General features: G+C 49.7%; 1 protein-coding gene across 6 annotated transcripts in view; it reads right to left on the reverse strand.

The window, feature by feature from the left end:
* Ulk4 (unc-51 like kinase 4) overlaps window positions 1–12,351 on the reverse strand; it is a 271,374-nt gene that overhangs the window by 98,151 nt on the left and 160,872 nt on the right. For all 6 annotated transcript variants that reach the window (XM_027415417.2, XM_027415412.2, XM_027415413.2 and 3 more), the window contains 2 exons: window positions 8,730–8,896; window positions 838–936 (listed from right to left, as the gene is read on the reverse strand). In XM_027415417.2, the coding sequence (XP_027271218.1) occupies window positions 838–936; window positions 8,730–8,896 (266 nt within the window). The remainder of the gene's footprint in view (window positions 1–837; window positions 937–8,729; window positions 8,897–12,351) is intronic.

The following is a 12,351-nucleotide window of genomic DNA, read 5'->3' on the forward strand; positions in this document are numbered from 1 at the left end:
TACCTATCTGTATGTGTGTATGTAGTATGTATCTGTATGTGCGAATCTATCTGTCCATCTGTCCATCCGTTTTCTGACAGGGCCTCACTGTGTGCTTCTGGCTGACCTCATATACACTGTGACACATCTGCCTCTCGAGCTCATTTAACATATGTGTACTATCTTGCCTGGACATTAAATACTATCTTAATGAATGACAGGCCACCTGGTTTTAAAATCAAGCATAAATTTAGTATTTTTTACAGAAAAAAAATGGCCTTCTGGAAGCTCTTTTGGGTTCTAGTTTTGAAGGGAATTAAAATAACAGGAAATAAAGCATTCTTGAAATTCAGACAAAAGAAAATCAGCATTTCTTTTTAAGTGTTTTTTTTTTTTTAGATTTATTTATTGTCTACAATGTTCTGTCTGCATATTTGCCTGAAGGCCAGAAGAGGACATCAGATCTTATTATGGATGGTTGTGAGCTGCTTTTTCGGTGCTGGGAATTGAACTCAGGACCTCTGGAAGAGCAGTTACTGCTCCTAACCTCTGAGCCATCTCTCCAGCTCTTAGTCTCAGCATTTCTGAAAAAGCACACAGGTGCCCTCTAACAGGCGAGTCCTTCTACAGGCGACAGGTGAGCCCTCATACACATGTCCTCACACAGGCCCCCTCACAGAGGTGACTCCTTCTACAGGTAAGCCTTCACACATGTGTCCTCACACAGGCGACCTCACACAGGTAAGTCCTCACACATTTGTCCTCACACAGGCGAGTCCTCACACAGCCAACTCACACAGGCGAGTCCTCACACATGTGTCCTCACATAGGCGAGTCCTCACACAGGCACAGCCTTACCAGCGGGATAAGCAGGCTGATGAGGTCTGTAAGCGGTTTGCTGAGCAGCAGCAGGTCCTCTGCTGCCTGCGTGTCCCCTCTTGAGCCTGACTTCTGGGCCTGGAAAGAAAGGAAAAGAAACACATGTGGTCTAGGAGATTAGTCAAGTTGGCAGCGAGAGGCAAGTGCACTTGGATGGCAGATAGGAGGGGCCGAGGATGATGCCCCGTCCTCCAAGTGCTGGAAGGATGGAGGCCCCTTAAGAGAGTCTGTGCTTCCTGACAATGTGGCAAGAGTGCAGACCTGGACAACACCACAGGGATGGGGCGGGAGCTGTCTCCACTTTCGCTTCCTTCCTCACCTCAGCACAGTGACAAAGTGTCTCAAAAGAGCAACTCTGTGGGGTGTGGCGCCTTTAACCCCAGCACTCAGGAGGCAAAGGTAGGTGGATCTCTGTGAGTTCAAGGCCAGGCTGATCCACAGAACATTCCAGGCCAGCCAAGACTACACAGTGAGACCCTGTCTCAAAACAAACGACTAAACTAGGCAGGAAGGGCTTATCCGGACCACACTTTGAGGGTCCAGTCCATCACAGTAGAAGGTGTGGTGCTGGGAGGCGCTCTCAACTGTGGGGGCAGGAGCCTGAGGCTCTGCTATGCTTGTGTGAATCAGGAAGCAGAAAGTAGACAAAAAGCAAAGCCAGGCTAGAAAGCCTCGAGCCCCGCCCCCAGCGACCCGCTTCCTCCAATGAGGCTTCACCTCTAAGGGCTCCCCAAGTGTCCCGAACAGTCAACTTACACACACACAACCCCCCCCCCCAAAAAAAAAAAAGCCTCTGGTCACATGAAAATTGGAGAAGGTGGGACCCAGTACAGACAGGTCCTAACTAATCCAGCAGGCGACCACGCCATCCGTCCCTCCCACCAAAGCCCACACTCTAGAACAGAGCCTGTTGTCTCACAGGACTTCAGCCCCTAACTTCTTTGCATATAAAAGCAGACTGGGATGAAATGTTAGAAGCCACAGGCACCATTCACCTCAGCCCCATGCCCAGTGTGGCTAAGCAGGTAGGACAGTCAGTCAGTCTACTGGATGGCTCCTGCAGTCCAGCCATACAGAGATGACTGGAGGCTCTGTGACTAAGTTGAAGCCTGGGGACACACAGGCCCACGGGGAATGTTTCCTAGTGAAAGTGCACACATTCATTGTCTGCCCTGCAGTGGGAAAGCAACCTACCGTCCCAGCCAACTTAATTCCACGCTTCTCGCCCCGCTTTCTAAGTGAGGAAACTGAGATCTAGAAAATCTTAATCTGGGTGACAGCCAGAGAGACAGACAGACACTCAGTGGGCTACAGCGCTTGTTATGTAAATCCAAGGGACCTGAATTCAGATTTCAGTACTCAAATGAAAGCCAGACATGGCTGTGCGGGAGGAGGGAGGAGGCTCCCTGAGGCTTTCGGCCTCCATCTTAGCTTCAGGATTCCTCAAAGGAAGGAAGCAGACAGTGAAGGAGCAGGACACCAGACCTCATCCTCTGGCCTGTGAGCACACAAAGCACACACATATACATGGTACTTACACACACACACACACAGAGAGAGAGAGAGAGAGAGAGAGAGAGAGAGAGAGGGAGACCCCAAAACATTTTTTTTGGAGTAGAGGAAATTTTAATCTAATCATCTGAAGACACACAGTAAGCAACAAGGCCAAAGGTCAAACCAAGGTCACCCAATGCCAAGTCACCCCACTCACCTCTGGGTGTTTCCATGCACACCTATGACACACACCAGCCAGAGTATCCACCCAACCCACACGAACAGGCTTTGAGGATGGTTCTCCACTCCTCGGGATGCCGTCTTAGTTACTTTCCTGTGGCTTTGATAAAAATACCCCGACAAAAGCAGATTAAGGGGAAAGGCCTTTATTCTGGCTCAGTGTTCGAGGGGACCAGATCCTGAGGGAAGTTAAATCAGGCAGTGGTGTGAAGCAGCTTGCAGCATTGCATCCACAACCAGGAAGCAGGGAGCCATGAATGCATGGGTGCTCGGCTAGCTTTATTCCCTGCCACCGTCTAGGGTTTCTGCCCAGGCAATGGTCGGCCCCAAGGAGGAGATAGGTCTTCCCACATCAGCTCACACAGCCAGTTCCTCCCAGCTACGCCTAGAGGAGGCTTGTTTCCCAGGTGAGTCCAGATCCCAGGAAGCTGACACAGCAACCATTACACAGAGGCTTAAAGTGTCCTGGAACAAGACACTGATCTGAGATTAGATCTTCTGCGTGGGTCTTCACAGAACCAACTGCAAACATTCCTACTGCGGAGATGAAGTGCTTTAGCTTCAGAACGGGTTCTCCGACCACCTTAGCTTTGGGACGTGCACATTTTGCTCAGGATGCTTCTCTGTCTTGGCTTTTAGAACATGACCTTAGCCTGACCTCACAGAGCAGGCCTCTCTGCCCCAGATCATGAACCTGGACTCCAGGGTCCTCCCCGGAAAGCCAAGATTCCTGCACTTCAGGCCTGCAGACAGGGTTTCACCTGCCTGATTATTTTATTGCTACTGCTGGTGCCGAGGACTTTGCTGAGCATCCCACACCCTCCTGACAGCTGGAACCTTCCTGGGCTGAGGGGAAGAATGGCAACTGTTAGTTTGCTCTCCTCTGACTCCTTCCTGCCCGCCTTTCTAAGAAAAGCAGTTTTCTCCTGGAGACCTGGACCTCTCTCTCAGCACCACTGCCATTGATCCCCGGCCTTTTGAGGCACAGGCCAACGCACAGTAGCAGCCTTTGCACATTAAACATTAACACGCCGTCTTGGAGCTGACACTGATGAATGCTGGTAAGGCAAAGACAGGTTTGCAGATTGGGGTGTGAGCTGCAACAGATGCTGTGGGGCCAGCAACCCTATCTAAGCCTTCTGAGCTGACGAAGATGAGGCCACGGAACGAGGCCACGGAACAAGCCCACGTGTGGGCACCTGCCCACAGGACCCTCTCCAGTGCTGCCTCTCTACAGTGGACAGGGGTTCAAGAAAGAGTTCAACTTTGCAGTTTGTAAGAGGAACACATTAAAAACTTAGTGACACCCTTCACAAAGGACTCTCTCTGCCTATAATGGAGCCCTATACCTCGAGGGGCCTTCATGGATATGGAAGCCCCCAGAGAGGCCCAGAGAGACCACAGAGCTCCAGGCCTGCCTCTCTTCATACCTCAGCATCTCACTCTTTAGGTTGCCCCTGACTGCCAGCTCTCTGGTCCCTTGGTATGCTGGGGCTCCTGTCTCTACAGGACACAGCCACTGGCTCTGCCATGCAGATCCTCCTCCTCTGCCTCTGGTCCCACTGACTCTTTTCTAAGAAGACACCATCCCTTGCCACGAAGCATCCTAGACCTGCCCAAGTGTTGCAGTCCAGGCAAGAGAAGACAGGAGTCTGGCTGAGGTTTGCAGAGGAGTGAGTACACTGGTTAGACACCTGAGGTAGAATTCCACATTGCCCCATGGAAGACTGGGTGTGGACAAATAAAAAGAGGAAAATACCCAGGTCCCTGGTTTGTGCAGCAGGAAAGGTCTGGCATGGGTTGCTGCAGCTGGAGGCTGGCATGACTTGCAATGTAGAGGTTGTCTTTGGGAGCAAATGGTGAGCTTAGCATTAGGCTCCAGGGCATCTGGAGGTCACGACAAGCAAACTGCTAGAGGTATGAGCATGTATCTCAGAGAACTCTTGGAGAAATACATACATGATATTTCCTCAACATGGGAATATCAACTAATGAGCCACATTTAATAGTAAATGGCCATGTGACATGATCTGAATGGAATAATAATAAAAAACACATATAATTTCTCAGTATAAAAAAATCCCAGCTCTAAAGACAGTCCTGCCATTTCCACCCCACCCCCTGCCCTTGAATCTAGTGATGCCATCAGGCACTCCACACAGGTCCTGATGAGCAGAGGCCAGGCGAATCTGTGCAGGAGGAGGGGACAACAAGAAGATTCTGTCACTTATGCTGAGGTCCTACCAGGACCCAGCACATGGTGGTGCGACTTGCCTCACATGTATGAGGCCCCGGGTTTAAATCCCAGCACCACGAAGAGGTTCTTCCAATGGTGATGGGACAGTCACGCTAAAACTTTTGTGACCAGACATACTGTGGGGCTGAGGGCATAGCCCTGGTGGTGGGGCCCTTGCTTCAGATGCACAGGCCCTAGGGTCATCCCAGCACTGAGGAGGTGAGGGAGGAAGGAACCCATGATGCTTGGTTTGGGGCTGGGCAGGCAGAGGGGTGGCAGGCAGGGGAGGCTGCAGAGGCGCTGGGGAAGGGTGGGGGTGAAGACGAGTCAGAAAGCCACGCCACAGGGAACGATGGAACATTGCTGTTTTTAAGGGAAAGGAGAGACTTGACCAGGATGAGGGCAGAAATGTCACATATACTCAAGATGCAACCAGAAGGTGGTTCATGGGGCAGAGACACAAGGGAAGACCATGGAGACTGCAAAGTGAGAAGTTCCACCAGGCACCACAGACACAGAGGACGGCCCCAGCCAGCCCAGGCTTTGTGAGAGACCAAGCGCAGCTCAGGGCAAGGGCAACACGGACACAGACAACACGGCCTGACTGTCCCCTGCTAGAATCATGCAGCAAGCTTTTGACGCCACCTCAGCACTGGGAGACAGAACCGCAACCAGGAAGTCTGGTTTCCTGCCCAATCTCAAAACTGGATTCAGGAGCCCCCGTTATCCTTCTGAGAGTACCCTGACCTTCAGATCTTCACATTTCCACAAGCAGCAGCATTTGTATATTGGCAGTCTTCCTTGACCAAACAACTAATGATTCCCAAAAACTAATGCTCCATTCCTTTTAAAAACAAACAAAAACACCCCACTTTTGTCCGTCCTTTGAGAATTTTATACGATGCCCTTTGACACACTTACCCTTCCCCGGCTCCCCCCCACTCCGCCCTAATCACCCAACTTCATGTTCTTCCTACTTTTTTAAATCCACCCAACTTAATGCTGTTCAAATACTCTTGGGAGTGGGGCCTGGCCTGGGTAGCGGTTGACATACCATGGGCCACCCCCTGAGGAAAACTGACTCTCTCTAAGCAGCTATCGCTTGCCAACAGCTCTTCAGTGAGGGGTGGTTTCATGTCGTCCTCCCCGCTCCACGCTGGGAGTTTGTCTGGCTTGGTTGTGTAGGTCTTGCTCGCTGTCATCATCACCAGGTTCACGTGGGCATCTGCCTTTCGTGTCTGGAGGGTGGTTTCTTTGTTCGTCTACTGCCTTTGGTTCTTAGACCTTGATGGTCCCTGAGCCTGGGCATGGGTATGAAGAACCTACTGTTATTCCTATAAAAACAGCCCCTAATGGCTCTTGTACCCGCAGATCACTGTGTCTGTCAACCCTCGTCTGAGAAGCCGCTTCTTCCATGAGATGGTGATGAACAGGCAGATCCCCAACTGGTCAGCAGACAGAGACTACTGAGAAGGCAGACAAGACTGTGGAGTGCTCTGTCTAAATCAACACCTGTATCACACCCATTCTCCCTTCATCTGCCTGAGATTATAGGTGCCTGGTTCTATGCCGGAATCCTAAGGGCAAAACAGATTCGCACATTGGCTTCCCAAGGGTTGGTTTTCTCAGCAAAGGCAACCTCCAGCCAACAGGGTGGTAAGTTTGTCTTGTCCCTGGTGCTCACAAAACAAGCAGTGGTTACTGCCAACTTCCCAGGACCAGGCACGTGGAAGATGCTTACACATGACGTTGGAGTATGCTCTATTCTCTCTTCTAGGTTTCACGGCAATCCTTCACAGAAGTTACAGTGTTGGCTTCACGCATGAGAAAACCGGTGTGCAGACAGCTGGGTGTATGGCTCAGAGTCACGCAGGTAAAGGGGGTGTGTGGGGGGGATCTGGATAGATGGCATCCCCGGGTCTCTCGCGATGCCTGTGAGTTCTCTGTGCCTTCCCACACTTGGGTAGATGGGTGAGGACTGATTCCGAATCGTGAGACCGCTGGGGTAGGAACTCATGGAGATCCTGACTCTTCCTCACCTGCTCACTCCAGTCCTGCACCGGGCCTCTCTTCTCCAGGAAGCAAAGCTGCTCACATACCTGACCTAGACTTGAATCTTGCACCCTTCCACTGCCCCTGTGAAGAAGCTCCTGTCAGATACAGACACCGGCTCCATGGACACAGCCCCAGTGAGGAGGGTCTTAAAACTGCCAGAGAAAGCCTTCAGGTGTGCAGAGCACCCAGGCCCGGATGGGTGGACTTGTCTTTGATGAGCACTTCTCTCCCAACTCCTCCCCTAACTCAGACTGAGGGCTCACTTCCTGCAGACGGACACCAGGGATCACGGAGATCAAAGTCATCAGCCACCTGGGAAAGCCACTCCTGGCTCTCTCTCTCTCTCTCTCTCTCTCTCTCTCTCTCTCTCTCTCTCTCTCTCTCTCTCTCTCTCACACACACACACACACACACACACTCTGTGAGGAGGACTGAGAGAATGGCAGGAGTACAGTGGGGTCAAAGGCTACAAAGAGAACAGAAGCAGACGCACTGGGGTGAGCGTGGACAACATGAATAGAACCGGGAACCAATCTGTGTTAGGGAGCTTCGGTTTTTAAAATCCAGAGTCTCCACCTAATCCCCTGGAATTACAAAGAGCAAGGCCACTGTCCTGGAGTCTGTCAGCTTCTGATCCTTTCATTTACTGTCTTCCTGGTGCAATCCTCCACAGACACTGGTCATCACGGCCCTGGGAGTGGATAGAGTGCTCTGCATCTTACAGAACATGACAAGCCCCCGAGGGAGCATCAGTGAGAACAGCACTGTCTAAAGAGAGACCCATGGGGGCAGGGCAGGAAAGAGGAGATGACATTTCCGTCCCAACTGAGGAATCTGCTTCTATCAGCGCTGAGGGACCATCTGACGTAAGACTCAGTCGTTTCCCCAGGACTTTAAACAGGCCAATGGTTTGACCATTCTCCTGATCCAAGTGTCACGTGACTCAACTGGTCAGTGAGTTAAAATGAAATGGACCTATCACACAACAGTATCTACTAAAACCCCCTCTCTCCCTTTCACAGAGCACAGAGGGAAAACATGGGTCGGTCATATTCATGGTTGACTTGTTCTATCCATGGCTGTGCTATCCACATCCTCAGACTCATCTTACAGCGGAGTATTTATCAGTTACAAAGGAGAGCAAGTGAGGGAATATACATGGAGACAGACAGACAGAAAACAGACGGACAGACCCGTGATAGTTAGCCTTCACTGTCAACTACAAGAGCAAGGTATCTCATGAACTGGGGCCAGCATTGAACAAAAAATGAAGAGAGCAAGATGGGCATTGGTGTTAATATCTGCCTGCTACCTCACTGCTAACTCCATGGGCACAGCCACCTCCCGCTCCCGCCCCTGTGCCTGGCCACCGTGTTAGACTACCGCCCTTCTAACTGTGAGCCAAATAAAACCCTCCTTAAACTGCTCTTCATCGGGTATTTTGTGAAAAGAATGAACAAAATTACTATAGATTCAGACAAATATGTAACATGTGCATAACCATCCAGCCTGTTATTCCCAGCATGCTCAGCTTCCTGCTGAGGGTGGGTAAAGAGATCTGCCCACAGCTGGCCAACCCAAGATGTGCCCAAGGCAAAAGCTGTCCTCACACACGATTGCTTTACCAGGTGATGCCTACTCTCCCCTTCCCTTAAGACTCCAAGACCACTTGGCTTTCCTTGGTCACGTCCCTCAACTCCCATGGCCTGGGTAGGCTACACCTAATATATATATATTATATATATATATATATATATATATATAGGCTATACCTATAGCCAAGCTAGAGGAAGATTATGAAGCAGAGAGCACAGAGGCAGGACGAACAGGCCCGAGGATGACTTACCTGCAAAGCCTGCCGCACGACATTAGAGGTGTGTGTCAGCATGCCCAGCAGGATATCAAGCAACGACACCAGCAGCGCGGCTGCCGGCTCTGTGCTGTTTTTATTGTCACCATCCAAGCACAGCGTGGCGGTTTCTATGAACATGTGACAGACGTGACCAACGAGTCCTGATGGTAGAAAAAAAGAAGAAAAGGTATTTGTCATAAGACGATAAAAATAACATGCCATGTGACCTGGCCGAGGCTCTGTGACTCAATGTGGCATGGCACTTAACACTGTTTATGTGAGAAAGTTCCTTGAAATGAAGCTTTCCAAGCTTCAAATCCCCAGCGTCTGCTCAAGAGTCTAGAATGGGCCAAGGGATTTTCTCTTTCTCTTCTTTTCTTTTTTACGTTCTTTGAGAATTTCATATAATGTGTTTTGGTCACTGTCACCCACCTCCCAGCTCCTCTCTGATCCACTCCCTTTCCTATCCACCCAACTTGGTGCCTTTTTATTTTAGCCAAGTCCAACTTGTGTTGCTGTACATACATTCCTGAATGCATGGCCTCCCACTGGAATGTGGTCATCTTACCAGGAGCAACATTCTCAAAACTGACTAGAGCCATCAGCTGCCAATAGCTGGCTAGCTAGGTGGGAGGGGGGGCCTTTGTGCCCATCTCCCCTCTCCATGCTGGGATGTGAAGGCGGGTTTAAGACTCAAATGATGAACAGGTATTTGTTAGGGAAATACTTATACAATTAATAGTAAATAACCACTATGGTGTGCCTGCTCCTGAAAATGCAGTCTCTGCCCTTGTGGAGTTCCAATTACTGCCCAAGAGAGCGGGCCAACCCCTCTTCTTCCTTCTAAGGGGGTCACCTGTGCACACTTGAAGCCATGCCCCCTAGGATGTGGCCACCACCAAAAGTCCACGAGCCAAACAAGATACCACCACAGAGATGTGGTCTGGCTGGAACCTGCTGTGCACATTATCACAATGTCTTATCTTGAGCTCTAATTTTCACTGGAGAAGCTTCCTTCTGCAGTGGACGCCAGTTAACACAGACAGCCACAAATGGTCAGGTGCAGAGATAAGAGACCGTGGAGTGCCCAGCCCGAGGTGGGACATCTGTATCTCACCCCTCCTTCTGAGGCCCAGGGGTCATTGTGGAAGGGTTGGGGTACAAAGGCTGTAAGACCTGAGGTGGTGGATGAACACAAGGGAACGGTGTCCCCAGACCACAGCAGGACAGCTGCACACGTGAACTCACACCAAGGGTCCTCCCAAGGCAAGAGAGCCCCAAACCATACTCAGAAACACACATCCACATGGCAGGCTTGACCAAAGCAGAACATGTTACACACAGGCACCAGAAGTTGGGGTCTCCAGGCCAACCCATCAGAGACCAGGAGAGACCCAGAAGCCGTGTTCAGGGACAATTGGGGGATTCTCAGTAGGTAACGCAAGCAATTTTTTTTCTCAAGCATTTAAACTATGCAATTAATTACAATTCAAAGGAACCTCTGATTTATGAGCCGGTGGGTTTGTCCTGCACTAGCACACCACACACCTTGCACTAGCAGCCCTCAGTGTGACACAGTGATGCTGCGGACATTTCATGTTGCGCCGCTGGGCACATTCATGTTACTGTCTCTACTGTTACTGTTATTACTATTACTCTACTGTTACTGTTGTTAATATTACTCTACTGTTACTGTTATTACTATTACTCTACTGTTACTGTTATTACTATTATTCTACTGTTGCTGTTACTGTTATTACTATTACTATATTTAGTATTATCCTCAGTCAGAGAAACAAGAGGCAACCATGTTACAAACATAGAGGACAAACAGGACAGTGGGAACCAGTGCAGTGGGGATGCCAAGTTCTTGATGACAGAATCTTACACACAAAGGAGTGTCTGGTAAAGAACTGTGACATGCCTTGCACACCAATTCTACTGGACCCACGATCCACTTGTCCTGAGCTCCCAGAGCATCAGCTGGGTGGGAACCAGGTCAGGCACAGCCCTGGGAGCTTCCAGCCTCTTCCACACAGTGAGAGGAGTTGCTTCCAGAAAACACATCAAGTTTCCCCAACAGATGAAAAAGTAACAATTTTATCACAAAAGGTGATAAAAAATGTATCAATTTTATCTAAACTACACAGGCTTCAGGGTTATACACCTTTGAAGTAAAACCAGGTATAAGTGGCACAATTGCCAAGAAGCTTCATAACATACATGAGCACACACATGCATGCACATACACACGAACACACACACTCATGAGCACACACACATGCACACACACACACACACACACACACACACACACACACACACACACCTATAAAGGCATATGGAAAGCATTCTAGCCCTCTCCAGTCATCAGATTATGTGTTAGAATAATTATTTATATTCATTTTTAAATTTTCATGTGTGGGGTATTTAGCTTGTATGTATGTATGTGTGTGTGTGTATCATGTGCTTGCAGTGCCTGCTGAGGCCAGAGGGGGTATCAGATCCCATGGAACTAGAGTTATAGGTGGTTATGAGCCACCTCCCAGGTCCTCTGCAAGAGCAGCCAGGGCTCTTAAGCAGGGAGTTATCTCTACAGCTCCAATCCAAACAGTTTACTGCTGCTCTAAAAGAAACCAGACTTCATTAAGTCAAAGAACTCTGGAATTATTCTGCATTCATTATAACCAACTCATCAAAAAAAAAAAAAAACACTGAGAATGATTTTGTATTAATTATGAGCAAATCCTCAAGGAGCTCCCCTCACAGGCCATTTCCATGCATTCAGTGCTCTGGGAATATTAATGAGCATGAGCTGCCCAGCTCCGGTCACAGCGTCCTTATTATATAGTTACTTTGTTGTGATCTGCTGGAGTGGAAAGCGGATTCTGGAGCACTGTGGGACTGCTCAGAACTGTGGAAGACACTTTGCAGTTCTGTCTGTAAAGCCAAATGTGACCCTGCCAACACTGGCTTCCTTCTGGGACCTTCACATTTGCATCTTGCTAACCTGTGGCCACCCCACCCCTCTTGGGGTTCTTTAGCATCTGCCTCTGTAGGAAGAGGCGGTCAGGGCATAAGGACTGTAGGGAATTATTCTTTCTACAATCAACCAATGCTTCACCACTGAAGCCAGTCCACAAGCTAAGTCAACTCCCTCCTCCCTCCTCTCCCTCCTCTCCCTCCTCCCTTCCGTTCTTCCTCCCTTTTTCTTCCTTCTTTTTTCTCCCCTTCTGTCTCCCTCCCCCTTCCCTCTGCCCCTTCCTTCTCTCTCTCCCTCTCTCTCTCTCTCTCTCTCTCTGTGTGTGTGTGTGTGTGTGTGTGTGTGTGTGTGTTTTAAGAAGAGGTCTTGTTACATAACCCCCAAGCAGCCTGGAACTCACCAAATAGACACTGGTAGCCTCAAACTTGCCTCTGCCTCCCATGAGCTGGGATTTCTGGCATGTACCACCACACCCAGCTTAAAACTGCCACAGTAGAATGTGTGAAGGGTGAGCTCAGAGGCACCTGTCTTGGACCCCATGGTCAGGTATGGATGGAAACGCTGGTGAACTGTGGGTTCTAAGTCACAGGGCATCCTAGGGACCAGCCAGCCTCCCTTGTCCTGAGGGTAACA

The sequence above is a fragment of the Cricetulus griseus genome, chromosome 4, assembly GCF_003668045.3.
Source record: "Cricetulus griseus strain 17A/GY chromosome 4, alternate assembly CriGri-PICRH-1.0, whole genome shotgun sequence".
NCBI lineage: Eukaryota > Metazoa > Chordata > Mammalia > Rodentia > Cricetidae > Cricetulus > Cricetulus griseus.